This window comes from Dipteris shenzhenensis, chromosome 14 (genome assembly GCF_047967505.1).
Source record: "Dipteris shenzhenensis isolate YYH24624 ecotype China chromosome 14, Dip_SZ_1.0, whole genome shotgun sequence".
In the NCBI taxonomy this organism is placed as follows: domain Eukaryota; kingdom Viridiplantae; phylum Streptophyta; class Polypodiopsida; order Gleicheniales; family Dipteridaceae; genus Dipteris; species Dipteris shenzhenensis.
In genome coordinates this window covers 50,559,805-50,575,606 of record NC_141609.1, presented here as the reverse complement: position 1 = coordinate 50,575,606, position 15,802 = coordinate 50,559,805, and the positions used below count along the sequence as shown (strand labels likewise).

The window sequence follows — 15,802 nt, the reverse complement described above, 5'->3', positions numbered from 1 at the left end:
AGACCAAAGAGTGTCGGAGACAAAGGACACCCCTGCTTCACCCCTATCGTACTGCGTACTTCCGCCGACAGCCCCGCCCGTGTCCTGACTCTACCTGTGACTCTCTCATACAAGGCCATGATCGCCCATTGAATCTCCCCATTGAATCCCAAGTCACGAAGTCGCTGGAAGAGTCTGAAACGCGGCACAGTGTCAAATGCCTTTCTGAAGTCCACGAAGCAACAATAGAGCCGTTGCTTACGTGACTTCGCCTCCTCAATCAAAGCCCTGAGTGTGAAGATATGATCTAGAGTCGAGTGCTCTGCACGAAATCCTGCCTGCCCTCTAGCTCTCATGCCTGTCGCCTCGGCATGGTCATTTATATGTCCTTCTAGAATGGTCGCATAAATCTTGGCCATGACATGGCCAATCATAATGGTCCTGTAGTTCGACGCCTCCAAAGGATCCCCCGACTTGTGTATGGGTACTATGGTATTTTCTAGCCAACTAGGTGGAAGACCTGTACAAATGGACTCGTTAAAAAGACGGGAGAGGACTGTAGCTAAGGCATCAATCCCATGGATTACATACTCCGCTTGCAATCCATCATGGTCCTTAGCTCTCCCAGTCTTCAAACGATGAGCTGCTGCTCGGACACTATTGGATGAGAATAAGGCAGAGGAGGTGGGTCTAGGCACATGGGATAAGTCGATCTGTGGCTGGTCTGGAATATCATATAAAGTGGAAGTATAGGCAAGCCAAACCTGCGGGTCTGTAAGAGGAGTTTGAGATTTCAAGCGAAGGAATTTCTTCCAGAATTCCTTGGAATCACAGCTGAAAAGTAAACTTCTCAGCTCCTCCTCATTCCGGGCTAGAAATTGGCACTTTTTGCGTCGCACCAAACGCTTGTAACTCTTCTTGGTCTCAATGAGGAGGGGAGACTTCTCCTGTGTCTCAAGGCGAAGCTTCCTGCGGAGTTCTTTACACTCCTCATCATACCATCCATTACAAGGCACAAGACCGACTGGTGGAGGACTGGATGTGTGGCAAGTGACGGGGAAGGACTTGTGGGCTGCTGAGATGATGGAGGTATGTACAAGGTCCCACCGATCCTGTGTGGAGGGTAGGGCATCGAGAAGGTGCGGACGGAGAAGACCACTCAGGTGCTGGCTATAAATATCATCAAACTGGTGGTCAAAATGAACCTCATAGTATGGCTGACGCGCTCATGATGTCTAGAAGGGGGGGCATGAGGAATCTGGGTAAGAATAAAGTGCAGACGTGCATGATCGGCTGAAGGCATAAAAGGGTCGACTGTGAGGTTATGTACAAAAGGGATTAAAGTCGGGGGACCCAAGACGTAATCAATGACGCTCGTACCACCACCCGCGAAGGGAAAACATGTGGCTGTGGATGAATGCGGCCATTGTCGAAGTCCATTATAAATGACCATGCCGTGCGATGAGAGAAGCTCCAATAGGCGATGTCCCTGATCTGTCACCTCTACCCCTCTATCTGAAAATAAGCGTGGAAAACTCTCATCTGGGGCAGCTGGAACTAAGACTGGATCCTCAGCAAAGTCCAAAATCTCTGCCTGTCTGTCTGATGTCCTCGCGTTGAAGTCTCCTAAAAGGATGACCTCTCCGCGGCGTGAGTACTCCAATACATCGGCTGACAAATCCTCAAAAGGTGACTGTCCTGGTCCATCTGAGGCATAACGAGACTGTCTCGGGGGAAAGTAGCATACTGCAATAAACAAGTCTCTCAGGGGGGGTCTCCTGATCCGTACCCAAAGATATCTGGCCCGATGGTCTCTGCTCATGACTGTGAGTATCGATCTGAGATGCTCTCTATAAAGAACTGCCACACCGCCAGATCCTCTGACTCCACCTGATCGTCTAGTCTGCTGTCAAAAGACAGACTCCCAGGCATACCCTGTCACCTGCGGCAAGCCTCTCTCTGGGCTCTCATGGGTCTCTGTAAAGAAGACGATGTCCTGATCAAAAAAGGCCTCTCGTAAGTTGCCAGGCTGAGCTGTGAGGGAACCATTACAGTTCCAAACTGCGAAACTCAAGCTATCTGGCAGACTACGTGTCCCATAGGCCTCGTGTCGTCAACTGTGGGCTCCAGCCGGTCTAGATCGCATAGCTCCTATCAAAAGTCTGCCCTCTCTGATCACGGCCCACTTGCCCTCACGACGAGCAACATCCCTCTGTGCAATGAGACGTCTATGCTCCTCCCACTGAAGAGCTGTAAGGTCCTCATCCATGTGAATCTGTGGATGGTCCCTCAATCTGGATCTCCTTCGTAATACTGCGAGACGGGCCTCAGCATCTCTGAATCTGATGATAAGTGGCTGGTGCCGTGCTGGATCCCGGCCCACTCGATATGCAGCTACTATGCCATGATCCTGAACTCCGAGTGTCCCAGATATGAAATCTGTCGCCTGATCCATGGCTGATCTCGTATCTGATCGCTCAACTCCGCGGATGCGGATGTTGAGGGCCTTCTGAGCTCGCCGCTGACTCTCGGCAATAGTCTCAGAGACTGTGGTCTGCTGGGCCTGTGGGGCTCTACGCACAACGTCCACCCACTCTGAGGTCTTCTGTACCTCTGTCTGCAGTGTGGCCAACCTCTCCTCAACTGCTGCACTAGCTGGAGGAGCTACATGCAGCTGCTAGAGGCGATCATCGCATGCCACAACATGCTCCTGAATGCGTGTCTCCAGCTGCACTATGCGCTCAGCATGTGTCCATAACTGGATATCCCGATCAATATCTCTGGTATGAAGCTGGCGAATATGGGAGTCCTGATCAGATCTATGACTCTCAACTGTCGATAGCTGATCAGTCAGTGTGTGTATCTGTGCTGTGAGAGACTGAATCGCAGCGCCCTGAAGTCTGCAAGTCTCCATGCACTGCATAACTAAATCTCTCAATCGCAGATTATCTGCCAGGACTGCTTCCGCTGTGGAGGGTGAAGGGGAGAGGGGGTACAAGGATGAGGGGGTAAGAGGGTAAGAAGGTGAGTAAAGGAGGGGTGCAGAAAATGGAGGTCCTGAAGAGAGAGATCCGGTAGAAGGAAGTAGGGAGTCAGGGACCGAAGAAGAGCCTACACTAGGGGAGGAAGGGGCTGAAAGGGAGGGTCGGTGGGGAGAGGTGGGAAGAAGCTGGGTAGGGACTAGGGGAGGGGAAGAAGAGGAGGGAGGAGGCTGGGTAGGGAATAGGGAAGGGGAGGAAGAGGAAGGAAGAGGATGGGTAGGGACTAGGGGAGGGGAGGAAGAGGAAGGAAGAGGATGGGTAGGGACTAGGAGAGGGGAGGCATAAGCAAGGGAAAGGGCTAGGGAGGAATGAACGGGAGCAAGAGGAGGAGGTGAGACTGAAGGAGGGAGAGGAGGAGGATTGAGTAGAGGAGGTGGGTAGGAAAGGGTTGGGATTGAGGCAAGGGAGGTAACCGGAAGTGATGGGGGAGATGGAAGTAAAGGAGATGGGGTCGGAGCCACAGGAGGATTGAGTAAAGTAGATGGGTAGGAAAGGATTTGGGTGGAGGCAAGGGAGGTCGTTGGAGGTGGTGGGGAAGGAGATGTTAAGGGTAAAGAAGAACTTGCCTCTTCGGCTCTTGTACTGCTGCCTATGCTTTTATCTTTCTCTACTTTTGCTCCTTGGAGGGCCATGGTGGAGCTCCTTGTTTGTGGCATCTCCTTACTCCTGGAAGTGCTGAATTCTCTGCTCAAAACTGCCTCTAAGGGCCATGGTGGAGCTGCTGAATTCTCTGCTTTCAAAACTGTCAAAACTGCCTCCTTTTGCCCTCAAAACTGCCCCTTTTTAACTCTGTTTTCTGTTTTTCCTGCACTTTAAGGACACTTGCTGTAAGTCTATTCACACGGCGGGGGGGGGGGGGGGGGGGAGAGAAGTTTAAGACTTTCCTTAAACCCCCTTCCCTTCCAACAGAGGCTTGCGCAGGGAGCTGTTGGCTTGCGAGGGAGCTGCTGGCTTGCGCAGGGAGAGAGAGAGAGAGAGAGAGGGAGAGGGGAGAGTGAAGCGTAATGCAGAACAGTGTATGACACCTCCGAAGTAGGGGTCATAAGCGGTGCGAGAGCTGTAACAGGAGAGGAGGGGAAGGGAACAACAACTGGTACCATGGGCATGAGTATGTCACTGATCGTACATGTAGAGGGAGTTGAGACTAGAACTGGAGCTAAGCCTGAAGTAGGGGCTAAAGTCAATGTAGAGATAGAGATAGAGGGAGTTGAGGCTGGAGCTTTGAAACCGAAACTGAAACTGTAGCGGGAGCTGAGGTTGAGGTAGAGATAGAGGCTGAAGAAGCTGAGGCGGGTCTTGCCTTTGCCTTGCTGTCTACCCCGAGTCCACTTCGGTTGTGACGTGTGTTCACATCCTCAAATTTTAGTTGTGTCGTTTGCTTTTTTTTGTTGTTGTTGTTGTCGGCTTTCTTGGCTTTGTCCCCCATTTCTCTTGGATCTTTTTTTTTTTAAATAAAATTTTTTGGTGTGGGTGCAGGTCTTAGTGTCCGACCGAGAGCGGGAGCACTAGCTCCCCCCCCATAATGGGAGGCACGTCCAGTGCGAGGTGGTGGTGAGGCGGGGTGGAAGCCTGAGGTGGAGAGGCAGCCAGGAGGTGGAGAAGGAGAGGCTAAGATGGCGAGGAGTTTTTTTTTTTAATATATAATAATTATTATTATTTTAAAAAAAAGGGGGGGGGGGGAGGTGGCGAAGGTGGCAAGGGGCTGAAGCAAGAGCGGGAGGAGCAAAGAGGGGGGTGGCTAGGTAGGCTAAGCGTAGGGAGGGGGGTAGAGGGCATAGGGCGTAGGCGTAGGATGAGCATAGGATGTAGGCGTAGAGAGCGTAGGGGTAGGCGTAGGATGAGCGTAGGGGGCGTAGGGGTAGGCTGAGTGGGGTGCGTAGAGTGTAGGCTGAGCGGGGTATGAGCGTAGCTAAGTGTAGGGAGGGGGTGGCTATGTAGGCTGAGCGTAGGGAGCGTAGGGGGTGTAGGGAGAGGCTGAGCGTAGGGAGAGGGAGAGGCTGAGCGTGAGCGTAGGGAGCGTGAGCAGAGAGAGCGTGAGGAGAGAGAGCGTGAGCATGAGCATAGGGAGGGTGAGGAGAGAGAGCAGAGCAGGAGCAGCGATGGAGTAGCGTAGAGGCTGCGATGGAGTTAGCGATGGGCAGCGATGGAGCAGCGTAGAGGCAGCGATGGAGCAGCGTAGAGGCTGCGATGGAGTTAGCGATGGGCAGCGATGGAGCAAAGCAGGAGCAACAAGAGAGAGAGAGAGAGAGAGAGAGAGAGAGAGAGAGAGAGAGCAAGAGCAGAGCTACGCAAAGAGGCTGGAGAGCAGGAGCAGGAGCAGAGGGTTTGATTAGAGGGAGCCTTGTGAGGCTGAGCCACTTCCAGAAGTATTGCAAAGAAACAGTACGTACAAGATCCCAAACATGAACCTAGCATGAATTAACACTCAGTACACACTCTGATGGCCATTTGGGCGAGCATGCAGGGATCCTCCAGAGCAGCCACTGCCAGAAGAGTTACGTTTTTCAGAGTTTGGAGGGGATCTCCTTTCTTCTCTGAGAGCTTCCTTCAGGGTTGAGATGGCATTTTCAGCCTCCGCCTTGGTTCTTTATTAGCTCACTTTGAGCTGTTTTTTTATCATGCATTGCATGATGTTTGAGCTTGCTCTTGCGGTTTTCATTCGTATTTAATGAAGTAATTTTCTTGAAAAAAAAAAAAGAGCTCTTGTTCAAGGGGGGCTACAAACTGTAGTTTCTTTGTCACACCAGACATAATAATCTAGTTCATGGGGCCTCGAAACTATTGATTCTTTTGTCACACCAGACGTCGATACTGGTATGGTCCTTTATGAATCCTGGATGTGTTGGGGAATTATTCAATCAAAAGATAGATGGTAATGGTTTGTTCCTGGCATAAGGGGGTGAGCTGTGAGGTCCAAAATCTATGAAGTGAAGCCTGGAGATCCAATCATGTAGTCCATGGACTATACTATCACCGCCCCCGTGTGGGCAGCATGTGTATCTCTTTGATCTTCACGCTCAGAAGATAAAATTTGATGCGGAGACTAAGGCAATATTCCTCTTATGTTCATTGCCATCCTCATGGAACACCTTCCGTACAGCTACTGTCAGTAACTCTGCACCTGGTGGAGTACTAAAGTTTGATGATGTTGTGGGTAGCTTGTTGGCCGAGGAGATTAGATGAAAGTCTATGGATGGCAACAAGCAGGATGAACATTTGTAGATGGGAGCCTAGACAATTTGATTCACATGTAGCAGGATGCTCATCTGTGCCCATGATAATGATGTGTGCCTGGAAGTGTGAGAGGAGGAGAATTACCACTCCTAATCCACGTACTCCTCCATTGATGCGGTTCCCCGCGATCGGTGTGTGGACAGCCATTTGTACCCATGAACTATGGGCAGCCCCCTCCCTAGGGTTTGATGTGTCTTGCTGTATACTACAAGATATTCCCCTCAAAAAGTCTAAATAAAGTTCCCTTGGGAGGACCATAAGGTCCAACTTCCATTCTAGAAAGCCAAGGACAAGCTGTGTACCAATATTTGGGATGAGGTGGGGCACCAGGGCCGCCGGGGGGGGGGGTGTCAGGGGTCACTGTTCCTGAATGATGACGCTACTGCCCGTTTTCCCTTTCCCTTGCCTCAATCACCCTCTTGATGACTCTATTGTCCCTATACACTGCCCATTTTAAGATTAAAAGCTTTATTTCCCCTCTTGCTCACTTCATCCAGAGTCTCGTGGATGATTTTCTGAGTCTTGTGTCCATAAATGAGCATCCTTGGCATGAGCTTCTCTATTAGCCTCAATTTTTGCGTCCATCTTCTTGGAGTCTTCCAAGATCTGTCCATGAGTTTTTTAAAAGCTCTTACAGGATCGTTTAGGTTGCATTTTGGATTTTAAGACTCCCAAGGGGTCAAAATCTTTCCCATGAGTAACACCATTTCAGAGGGCCTGAATATCTAAGAGCATGTAAAAGCAACGTTGATGCATTCAAGGGAGCTGGGGTAGAGTCTCCTAGCACACCTCCATTGTTATGTGGACACACCCCTTGTCAGCTGAAGAATGACCATGGCCAACGAGGGCCAGCTAACCAAAAATGCTGCAAGGTTTTCTACTACTAGACAAGTGATCCAAGGAATTTCACTGGAATTTTATGATGTTTGAGCCCAATGAGAGCCACCACGATCTCTGTCTGCCTATTGTGTACCCAAATGCATGAAGGCTCCGTATGACTGACAAGAATCATTGATGAACATGCAAGCACCATCTGGACATGCTGGAAATTCTCTGGCAGGAAGGCAAAGCATTGTAACTAACATGTTGTGTCTTCTGGGCATCCAACACCTAGCTTACTTGCTGAGAGTGCTCAAATCATATGGTAAAGGAAACAAATGAAGAAGGGGCAGATAAGAGATATTTGAAAGGGGAGGGCTGGTAATACACTCAAAAGTGCTAGGCATAGCTCAAAGCATAAGTTTGATGCACAATCTGAGCTATGTCCTGTGCAGCATCTGCTCTTGACCTAAGTCTTAGTTTTTTAAATATGTATCATATTGACATTCCTATTGTCTATGGATTACATGCAAAGTCCACTTGATCTCTAGGCACTATTTATAGGATGTTCTAAGGCACATGAACAGTCGGAGAAACAGGATTCTGGCTGCAGGAACATGTACAAAAGGTATCTCAAGGAAGATAATGATGATGATATATTAGCATCCTGGGAGGCCATTGAGACATGAAAGACGCGACCTAGCAAGAACATTACAAGGTCTCCTCTGAGTGATGAAAGGGTTCAATTCTTATGCATTTTTTATCTATGCCTAAATAGAAGACAAAAAAAGGTACCTAGGAGATGGGGATTTCTATGGCTGAGCGCAAGAGAGACACAGAGAGAGAGAGACACACACACACGCGCGCGCGTGCGCGCACGCACACACACACAGAGAGAGAGAGAGAGAGAGAGAGAGAGAGAGAGAGAGAGAGAGAGACATACAGCCCAGTGTAATGGAGTGTCTCCCAATGCATTTGGGATGTTGACATCAGCACCAAAGGATAAAAGCATGGCTACGACTTCAGTGTTTCTTGCTTTTGCTCCAATAAGCCTGTCCAGTGTTCAAGCAATGTATCACATTTTGTTCTCTCTCATATTTGTTTTAACCATCAGCTTAATGATTGTACCGATGTTTCTTGATGTAACAAAACATGGACACAAGGACCTTGCTTGATAAAGAAAGAGGGAGATGCAAAGGTCAAAATCTACTGGACGTTCATCCATTCTTTATTCTATATTAGTGGTGGTAGTCTAAATGCAGTAATTTAGATCTTGGTCGGGCAGCCAAGACTCACAATGAAGTATTGATTGTGACTCGATCAATGACCACAATTTTCTACATCATGTACATTTTAGTCTCTCTGATATAATTTTATGGTAGTTTACAAGTAAATGCAATATATAATTTAAGTTTAGCAGTTCATACTTAAATTGGTCATGGTGTTCATGTAAAAATTAATGATTAAAGTTTTGCTTGTCAGTTCATACTCACAATGGCGTATCTAATGTGACTGGATCAGCTAAATTTATGTCCTCTCCATGTTTTAAAGAAAGCTTTATTTCTTCAACGTTTCCCTGCTCTGATGCTTCCCAAACTGCTTTTGGTTTGAAATCGTCTGCACCACTATCAAGCTCCTGCTTTGAAAAATATGCGAGATCAATCCCAAGGTAGCTTTTTCTCTGTGGAAAACTAAGCTTTTACTTCAATTGATGATCCAGATGACACAAAAAATTGTGCATATTTTTTTTTTCATGAAAAACTACCAAAAAGTCCCAAGAACAAAGGGCACAAGGCAAGAAGTACATCGTACATAGCATTAGTATAAACTGAGAGGGTGGAATCGCACTCAACGAAAAAGCCAGGACTGAGGATGAAAGTGCCATCTGTAACCTTTGAAAAGAAGGGACATCCTCTCCATTCCCTAAGGAAGTAGTCCTCCTGGCATTAGCAGCGCTGGAGGACCCCTGCATGTCCAACCAAATGGTCATGAGAGTGTGTATTATGTCATCCAAACTGGCCAGCATGTGAGAGGGATGCACCTGTAGTGCCTCTATGTGTCTGGATCTCCAGATATGCCAGGCTGAAATGCTCAATATGATCCCCACCAAACGTCCACCAAAGCATGTGCAAGTCTGTATGGAGAGAGAAGGTAACAACATCCAGTCAACTAAGTAACCTTGAACCAAGAAAGCCCAAGAAAAGCCATGCCTCCAGTCCCTCCTACTCTACCTACAGAGGTTGATGCGCGGAATGTTTTTCTTCGAAATGTTCTACCATTTCTCTCCTAGGAGGATGCACACAAGTTGGAGCTGCCTTTTACTGATCAAGAATTGAAAGCGGCATTGTCAGAGGGGCGCTCTAAATCCCAAGATTGGGACAGCCCCACATTTGAGTTCTTGCTAAATTTTGGGATCAGCTCAGCCCTGGCTGTTGCACACGATTGATAATGCTTGGCTCTACAGCACTATGCCTTCATTGTGGAAAAAAGGATTGTTGCGTTTGATTCCCAAAAAACCCCTATGTCAATATTTGTGTTGCAAACCTAATAGACTTCCCGCCTTCTTCGAATTCTTTGGTCTTTTCTTTTTTGCCTGACTTCTTCTTCTTTTGTTTTGGCTTTGATGATCTAGAAGAAGAAGACAATGATGAGGATGAAAAGATAGAACTGGAAGAAGTAGAGGACTTGAAGAGCTATGATGATGATGCTTAGCCTTTTTCTTCTTGGAGGGCATACTCCCTTCCTGACTACTTGCTTTCCTCTTTTTGCTGTCCTCTTTTCGAGATTTCTTGCTCTTCCTGGAAACATCATCTACAGGAAGAACAGGAACTACGTTCAAGGATCTCTTTTTGGCTGTCACCTTCTGGGTTGCCCCAAAAGAAACTCTCAGCTGCTCTTCCTTGTTTAAGAGCCTGCAAAACAATGGATCCCTTCTTGCTTCCATGAGTTGTGGCAGTAAATGTCTATAACTTGCCTCAGTCTTTTGACTCTGCTCTTGCATAGCTTGATCACTTCTGGCACTCTCCTCATGGGAGGGCATGGCATTCAGCTGTGAAGCCATCATTGCAACTTATCTGAGATTTTGCAAGCTCTCACACACACAGTGTATGCAACTGATGCACTCAGCCTTTGCTTTCCAGAGAAAATACCTCAGCAGGAGGTGTATTGAATTCACAACTGGTGCCCCAGTAACATGCTGTCACCTCAAGGCATAAACCACAAGGTTACCTGAGCATCAACTGCTGTGTTGCCCCTTTGCTGGTTCCTGCAAAAAGAATTCAAAATGCATCTATTCCCCCCTTTTTCTGAGCACGTAGTCATGCATCTCTTTACTTGTACAAATCTCTGATTTTTACTGGTATTTCTGCTGATTTTCCGACAGAAAATTAATTGACAGATAGGTGGAAACTGATGGCCAAAACTGTCTCTGCAACATTTTTTTTTTCTTCTTTTTTTTCAGAGTAATGATGGGGTTACTGAACCAAAGTAACTGAACAAAACTAATGTTTGGTTAACTGGACCAATCTGGTCTGGTTAGCTGTATAACTCTAACCAGGGTTAACTCAGGCTAGCCAGAGATTTGCCACCTCAGCAACTTGATTGGTTGCCATGTCAGCATCTGTCCCCCTTGCCACATGCCACTGTCAGTGCCACGTCAGCACCTGGAGCCGCCACGTGTATGCCACGTCAGCCGCCTGTGTCTGCCATGTCCACTCTCCAGCCTAGTGGCCACGTCAGCACCTAAAATCAAAACCTTGGACAGAGAAAAAAAGAAAAATAACGTCCTGAATTCTCTGTGCAGCATCGCGCGTCAACGAAGCTGCTCTTCCTGCTTTCTGACCGTCACACCTCATGACCAAGGTTTACTTCATTTCTCCAAACGCAGCTCAGATGCACGTCTGCTCCTCAAGCTTCGCCTATACGCATAGAGATTCAGGCATCCCAAAATTCGCCGTTGAAATTCCCAGATATGCTTGGGCTTTCAACCTACTCCCAACAGTCCGGTTGGGGTATGACGATGTAACTCTGCGATGAAGGCCTAGTGGCCTAAACAACGGGTCTTGTGCCGCTTCGAACCAACTCAGGCAATCTCCTTATGCTCCCGTCGCCGATACCAGCACAAGCAGTTAAACCCGGCTGTACTAAGATCATCCCGTTCTAAGAAAAAAGTTGGAATTTGCGCTCTGATACCGATGTAAACGACTCCTAAACTTAATTTCCTTCTTGTTGAATGAATTGTTTCTGAGAAATTGTGCTAGGTGAGGCCCAAAGGTAAGGCCACAAGCATCCAGCCCCTAGACTGTGATATGGAAGGATGAGAGCTATGGATGTGTGCGAAGATGGTGGTGGAGCTCTCATGGTGCACATCTTTTTGCAACTGCAACTGCTCATCGTTTGAGAAAATGCATGTTCTCACGGCCGGTGGAAGTGGATGAGGATTGACTGAATAGGTCAGCATTCGTCAATCAAGGGTGGAAGACCAATTCAAACCACTGAGAGATCCGTCCATGGTTTGGGAAAGATTGAGGGAAAAGGTTAGAGTTGGATATCCTAGGGGAAGGGAAAGGGAAGGAGATGAAAGAGTGGAAGGTGAGGCTGAGAGTGAGAGGGGCTAGAGGAAGAGGCTGCTAGGGGAAAGAGGCCGAGGAGAGATGCTGAGAGGGAGAGGCTGCTGAGAGGGGAGAGGGTCTGATAGGAAGGGGCTAAGAGATGAGAGGGGCTACATAGCTAGCTGAAGATGAAGACCTCATAAATCTACAGCAGAAAGTGGAGCCTTCTTGGAGCTGATCCTTGCTGCAAATGAAATTGAAGTTGGAGCTACTGAAGACACCTTCTTGGAGCTGTTGAGTTCTTTGAAAGGACCAGGTCTTGGAGCAGCAAATAAATCTGAACTTAAGCAGCTATCCCCAGGCAGAATTACACCAAAGCTGTACGATTTGAGAGGTAGCTTCCCTGGTATAAAATACTAGTGAATTGGGGCAGATTCTCCTAGAAGAAAATCGTGATTGAAGCAGCAGGTATGGAGCAGCTTCAAAGTTAGATTTTGGAACTGTTTGTAACTGAAAATCGTGACTTGAAGCAGCAGGTATAGAGCAGCTTCAAATTTGGATTTTGGAACTGAAATCTGGAGCTGACAAAACTCGTTTTTGGAGCTGTTGAAGGCACTGAAGTTGGAGCTGATAGACCTGGTGCTTGGAGCTGTTGTAAGCGCTGTTCTTGGAGCAGATAAGATGAGCAGTCATAGCTGGAGAAAGGAGATGAATTTCCAGGCAGCAAGACCCCTGCAAAACTGTCACGATTTGCTGCCACTAGTGAAGCTGGTCGAACAGGAGAAGCTAGGGCAGCAAGGAGAGAGAAAAGAGGGCTGATGGGATGAGGGGCTACTTTTTACACTTTTCCAATCAACACTTCCCAAATAATCAGGATGCCATTGATTAATTCAGATGTTACAAGTCAGCTGCAGTGGGCTGCCACATCCCACAAAAGCTGCTGCTGCATGTTCCACAAAGAAGCCGCGCCAAATCACCACTTCTGCCACAGCCAATATTGGCATGTGCATGGACCTGTCTACAGAGTACCATCCTTTGATCACTCGCTTGACCTACTGTCACACAGCATAACTGTAGGCAAAGAATGACACTATGTTGGACCCCAAAGGGGGGCCAACAAACATGTGCCAAGTGGGCACAGCTCAAGCGGCATGTGGGGCCCCCAAACCCACGACCTTTCCACCCTCTAAAATTCCTGGTCACCCACAAAAAGTTATGCAGTGGGTGAGACGAGCCACCCTTTGTTTGAACATATATATTAGGTTATCATAGTGTATTATTTGTATAAGTACTATATGTGCCTCCCTAGTCCTTGTGTAACACAAGACTTCAAGCGTACCCTTAAGGCTTCATATTCCCATGCTTTATAATTAGTCTTAGGCCCAAGAGAGAGGATGTTCTGCCTAAGTCCGAACAACAAGGTCATGGTTGCTATGCGATTTGTTTTGATAGTGGTACTATTGATTGTCCTAAGCTGACATAGTTTGGTGATCTCATCAGAAAAAGGTATCTTGTGGGGTTAGGAGTCCTCCTCACCCACAAAAAGGGTGTGCAATGGCATGAGAGGAGCACTCCTCTTTTTGAGGATACATACTAGGTTATCAAGGTGTATTATTTGTATATGGGATAGGCCCAAGGGAGAGGATGTATACCATATAAAGGAGACAGTTTTGGAGGGCAGTTTTGGAGCCCCATCTTAGAGCCAAACACTGCAACTGCCTGCTCCAAGTGCATGCCCTTCAAGAAGGTGCCATGCTTGTACACAAATTGACCTACTTTGGTGCAATGCATACTCGATATTTGGGCTGTCCTAAGTCGATGCACATACTCTTAAAATCTGCATTTTCTTGGAGTTTACTAGCGCACACACAATCTATATGTGCACCTGGATCTTGGGAGACTTCCGCTGCACTGCCTAGGCAATAAAAAGCCTAGATCGTTATTCTTACATGGTACCAAATCCATGTCTAGTAGATGATTAGTTTGTCTAACACTGCCCCAAGGCAGAAAAATGTAGGTTCACACTACTCAGTTGTGACAGCATCATGCGTGCTTGGTCATGTCTCATCAGGATTAGTCCATAACAATTGTGGCTCTGTCAACTCAAGCATCCCCTCCCTTGCTATCGTCCTGGTCAGCAGCCCTGCATTTTCTTTGCTAAATAAAGGCTTACCTGTTCTTATTGTCCCTGGGAAATCTGCTTTCCTCACTGTCTTTGCTTCCTTCATCTTTCCCTTTGCCACCTTCTTAAACTAGGCTTCTTGGAATGTCACATCCCTTCTAACTTCTATTCTGGAGATTCTCTCCATCACACCTATTTACAAGCCCGCAATGGTTCCTCATTCATACAGATATGTATTCTTGTGTACCGAGGCTTCTAAACTTTCCTCTCCATCTGTCAATGTTTGATTATGACCCCCTAGCTCACCCTCAAAAGCTTCACCTCATTCCATTGCTTAGGAGGTGTATTCTTGTTACTCGCAGTTTTCATTCCTCAGCGACCTATGCTATCCTCAGGGCAAGGGTTTTTCCTTCTCACTTCTTTTTCGGGTCATTTTGTGGGGATCTTGATCATTGCACAAATTAAAGCCCAAAATCTTATCTGATATTTTTTGTTTATGGAAGGTGTGGGCCCAAATTGGTAGGACCGCGACATCACTGCTCTACATTTCCAAGCTCTCTGGCATGTGAGGACCTCATCCTCCTTTTCTCTTTTCTTTTTTGGGTTCTTAACTTAAAGTATTGTTACCATGCCTAGTTAACTCATTACACAAACTACGCTTGCTGAGGGAAAAGGTGCCTTACTTGATCCACATGTCACCTCAAGGCCTCGGAGTTCTCAAACACCTTCAGCTATGATGGCAAGGGCAAGGCATGTTTTTGCCCCGTAAGGGACTATGAATTCATGCTGACCTTTTTTGCTAATCCAGGCCAATGGACCTTTTGCATGAGTATTTGGTCAAGCTGACCCTATTAAAATTGGTTTAGACTACCTTAATTGTACTTAAAATTCATTTAATATTTAATGTTGCCCTTAGCATGAGAGATTAAGGTTTTTTAAATATATGACAATGGGTTTCATTCCATTGTCCACCTACATTTATTGGGGCCTTTCCCCTCTTTCACCTTTGTCCTCCCTCCTTTCTATTCATCTGCCTCTCCACATGTATTTTACTTTCACTTGCTTTTTTCTCTCCCAATTTACTCATGTGGTCTTTCCCTTTTACATGTTATTGGAAGATTTTATTTTATTGTCATTTTTAGTTACTTTACATTTCTTTAATACGAGGACTTAGTGATTGTGCCACCTTGTTACCGTAAGAAATAATTTATTCCAGTTAGGATGACACGTTGACAAACAACATATCCTGAGATACCCTAATTAAACTCAAAGTGACCACAACTGGTGCCATTGAGAAAGCAAAGGATCAAATCTCTTTGAGTTTGAGGTGTCACCCCAAAATAAGATGATATTCTTATGTTATTCCCTTAACTTCTTTTTGGGGGGGTTCAAGCATGTTGAAATCCTGTAACAAGAGTCGACTAAAACTACGGATGAAGTGAGGTGCATAAACCGACAAAATATATAGGGAGCCCCTCAATGATGAAATCTTATGGGTGACCTCTTAAAGCAACTTGGATCCACTAAGATGCATGCATCCTTTGGTACCTTCAATCTTTTTTCATATACTCCCACATAAGTTTGGGCTCTGAATCCTGATGCTCTACAATCAAACTGTGCTCCTAGATAATAATAAACCTTGGAGGTGATTTAAAAAATAAACATGAAGAAGTTTGTTATGAGCTGCTGCTTGGAAGCACCTCTATCTAGGTGATGCAAGCCCTTGATGTCCAAAAGAATAAATTGGTCCTAGGCATAAGAAATTGACGTGGCGGGGAACAAAACATGCCTTGCATATTGCCAGGGTGGTTTGGACAGGCCCTTTGCTCTATACGAGTTAGAGGCAGGTGGTCATGCCTTCTTCATGCAGCAGCATTACGGACGTGGCCCTACAGATCTTAGTTCCATGGAGCTTCACGATTTGTTCTTACTTCCCATCCCGTCTCAAGACCCACTGCCTTCTCCACAGGCGGGCTCAGCTTTGGAGGTGGTTTCCAGCATTACTTTATGCCAGATTTGGTGTTTGAGATGTGCTCAAGTCATTGGTGGACACACAT

The 15,802-nt window shown here is 46.8% G+C and overlaps 1 protein-coding gene across 5 annotated transcripts in view; it reads right to left on the bottom strand.

Annotated features, from left to right (window-relative positions):
* The window catches only part of LOC147894781 (uncharacterized), a 105,325-nt gene that overhangs the window by 84,575 nt on the left and 4,948 nt on the right, over window positions 1–15,802 (bottom strand). For all 5 annotated transcript variants that reach the window (XM_087385406.1, XM_087385407.1, XM_087385404.1 and 2 more), the window contains exons 3-4: window positions 8,567–8,709; window positions 8,017–8,125 (exon numbers count right to left, since the gene is read on the bottom strand). In XM_087385406.1, the coding sequence (XP_087241532.1) occupies window positions 8,017–8,125; window positions 8,567–8,709 (252 nt within the window). The remainder of the gene's footprint in view (window positions 1–8,016; window positions 8,126–8,566; window positions 8,710–15,802) is intronic.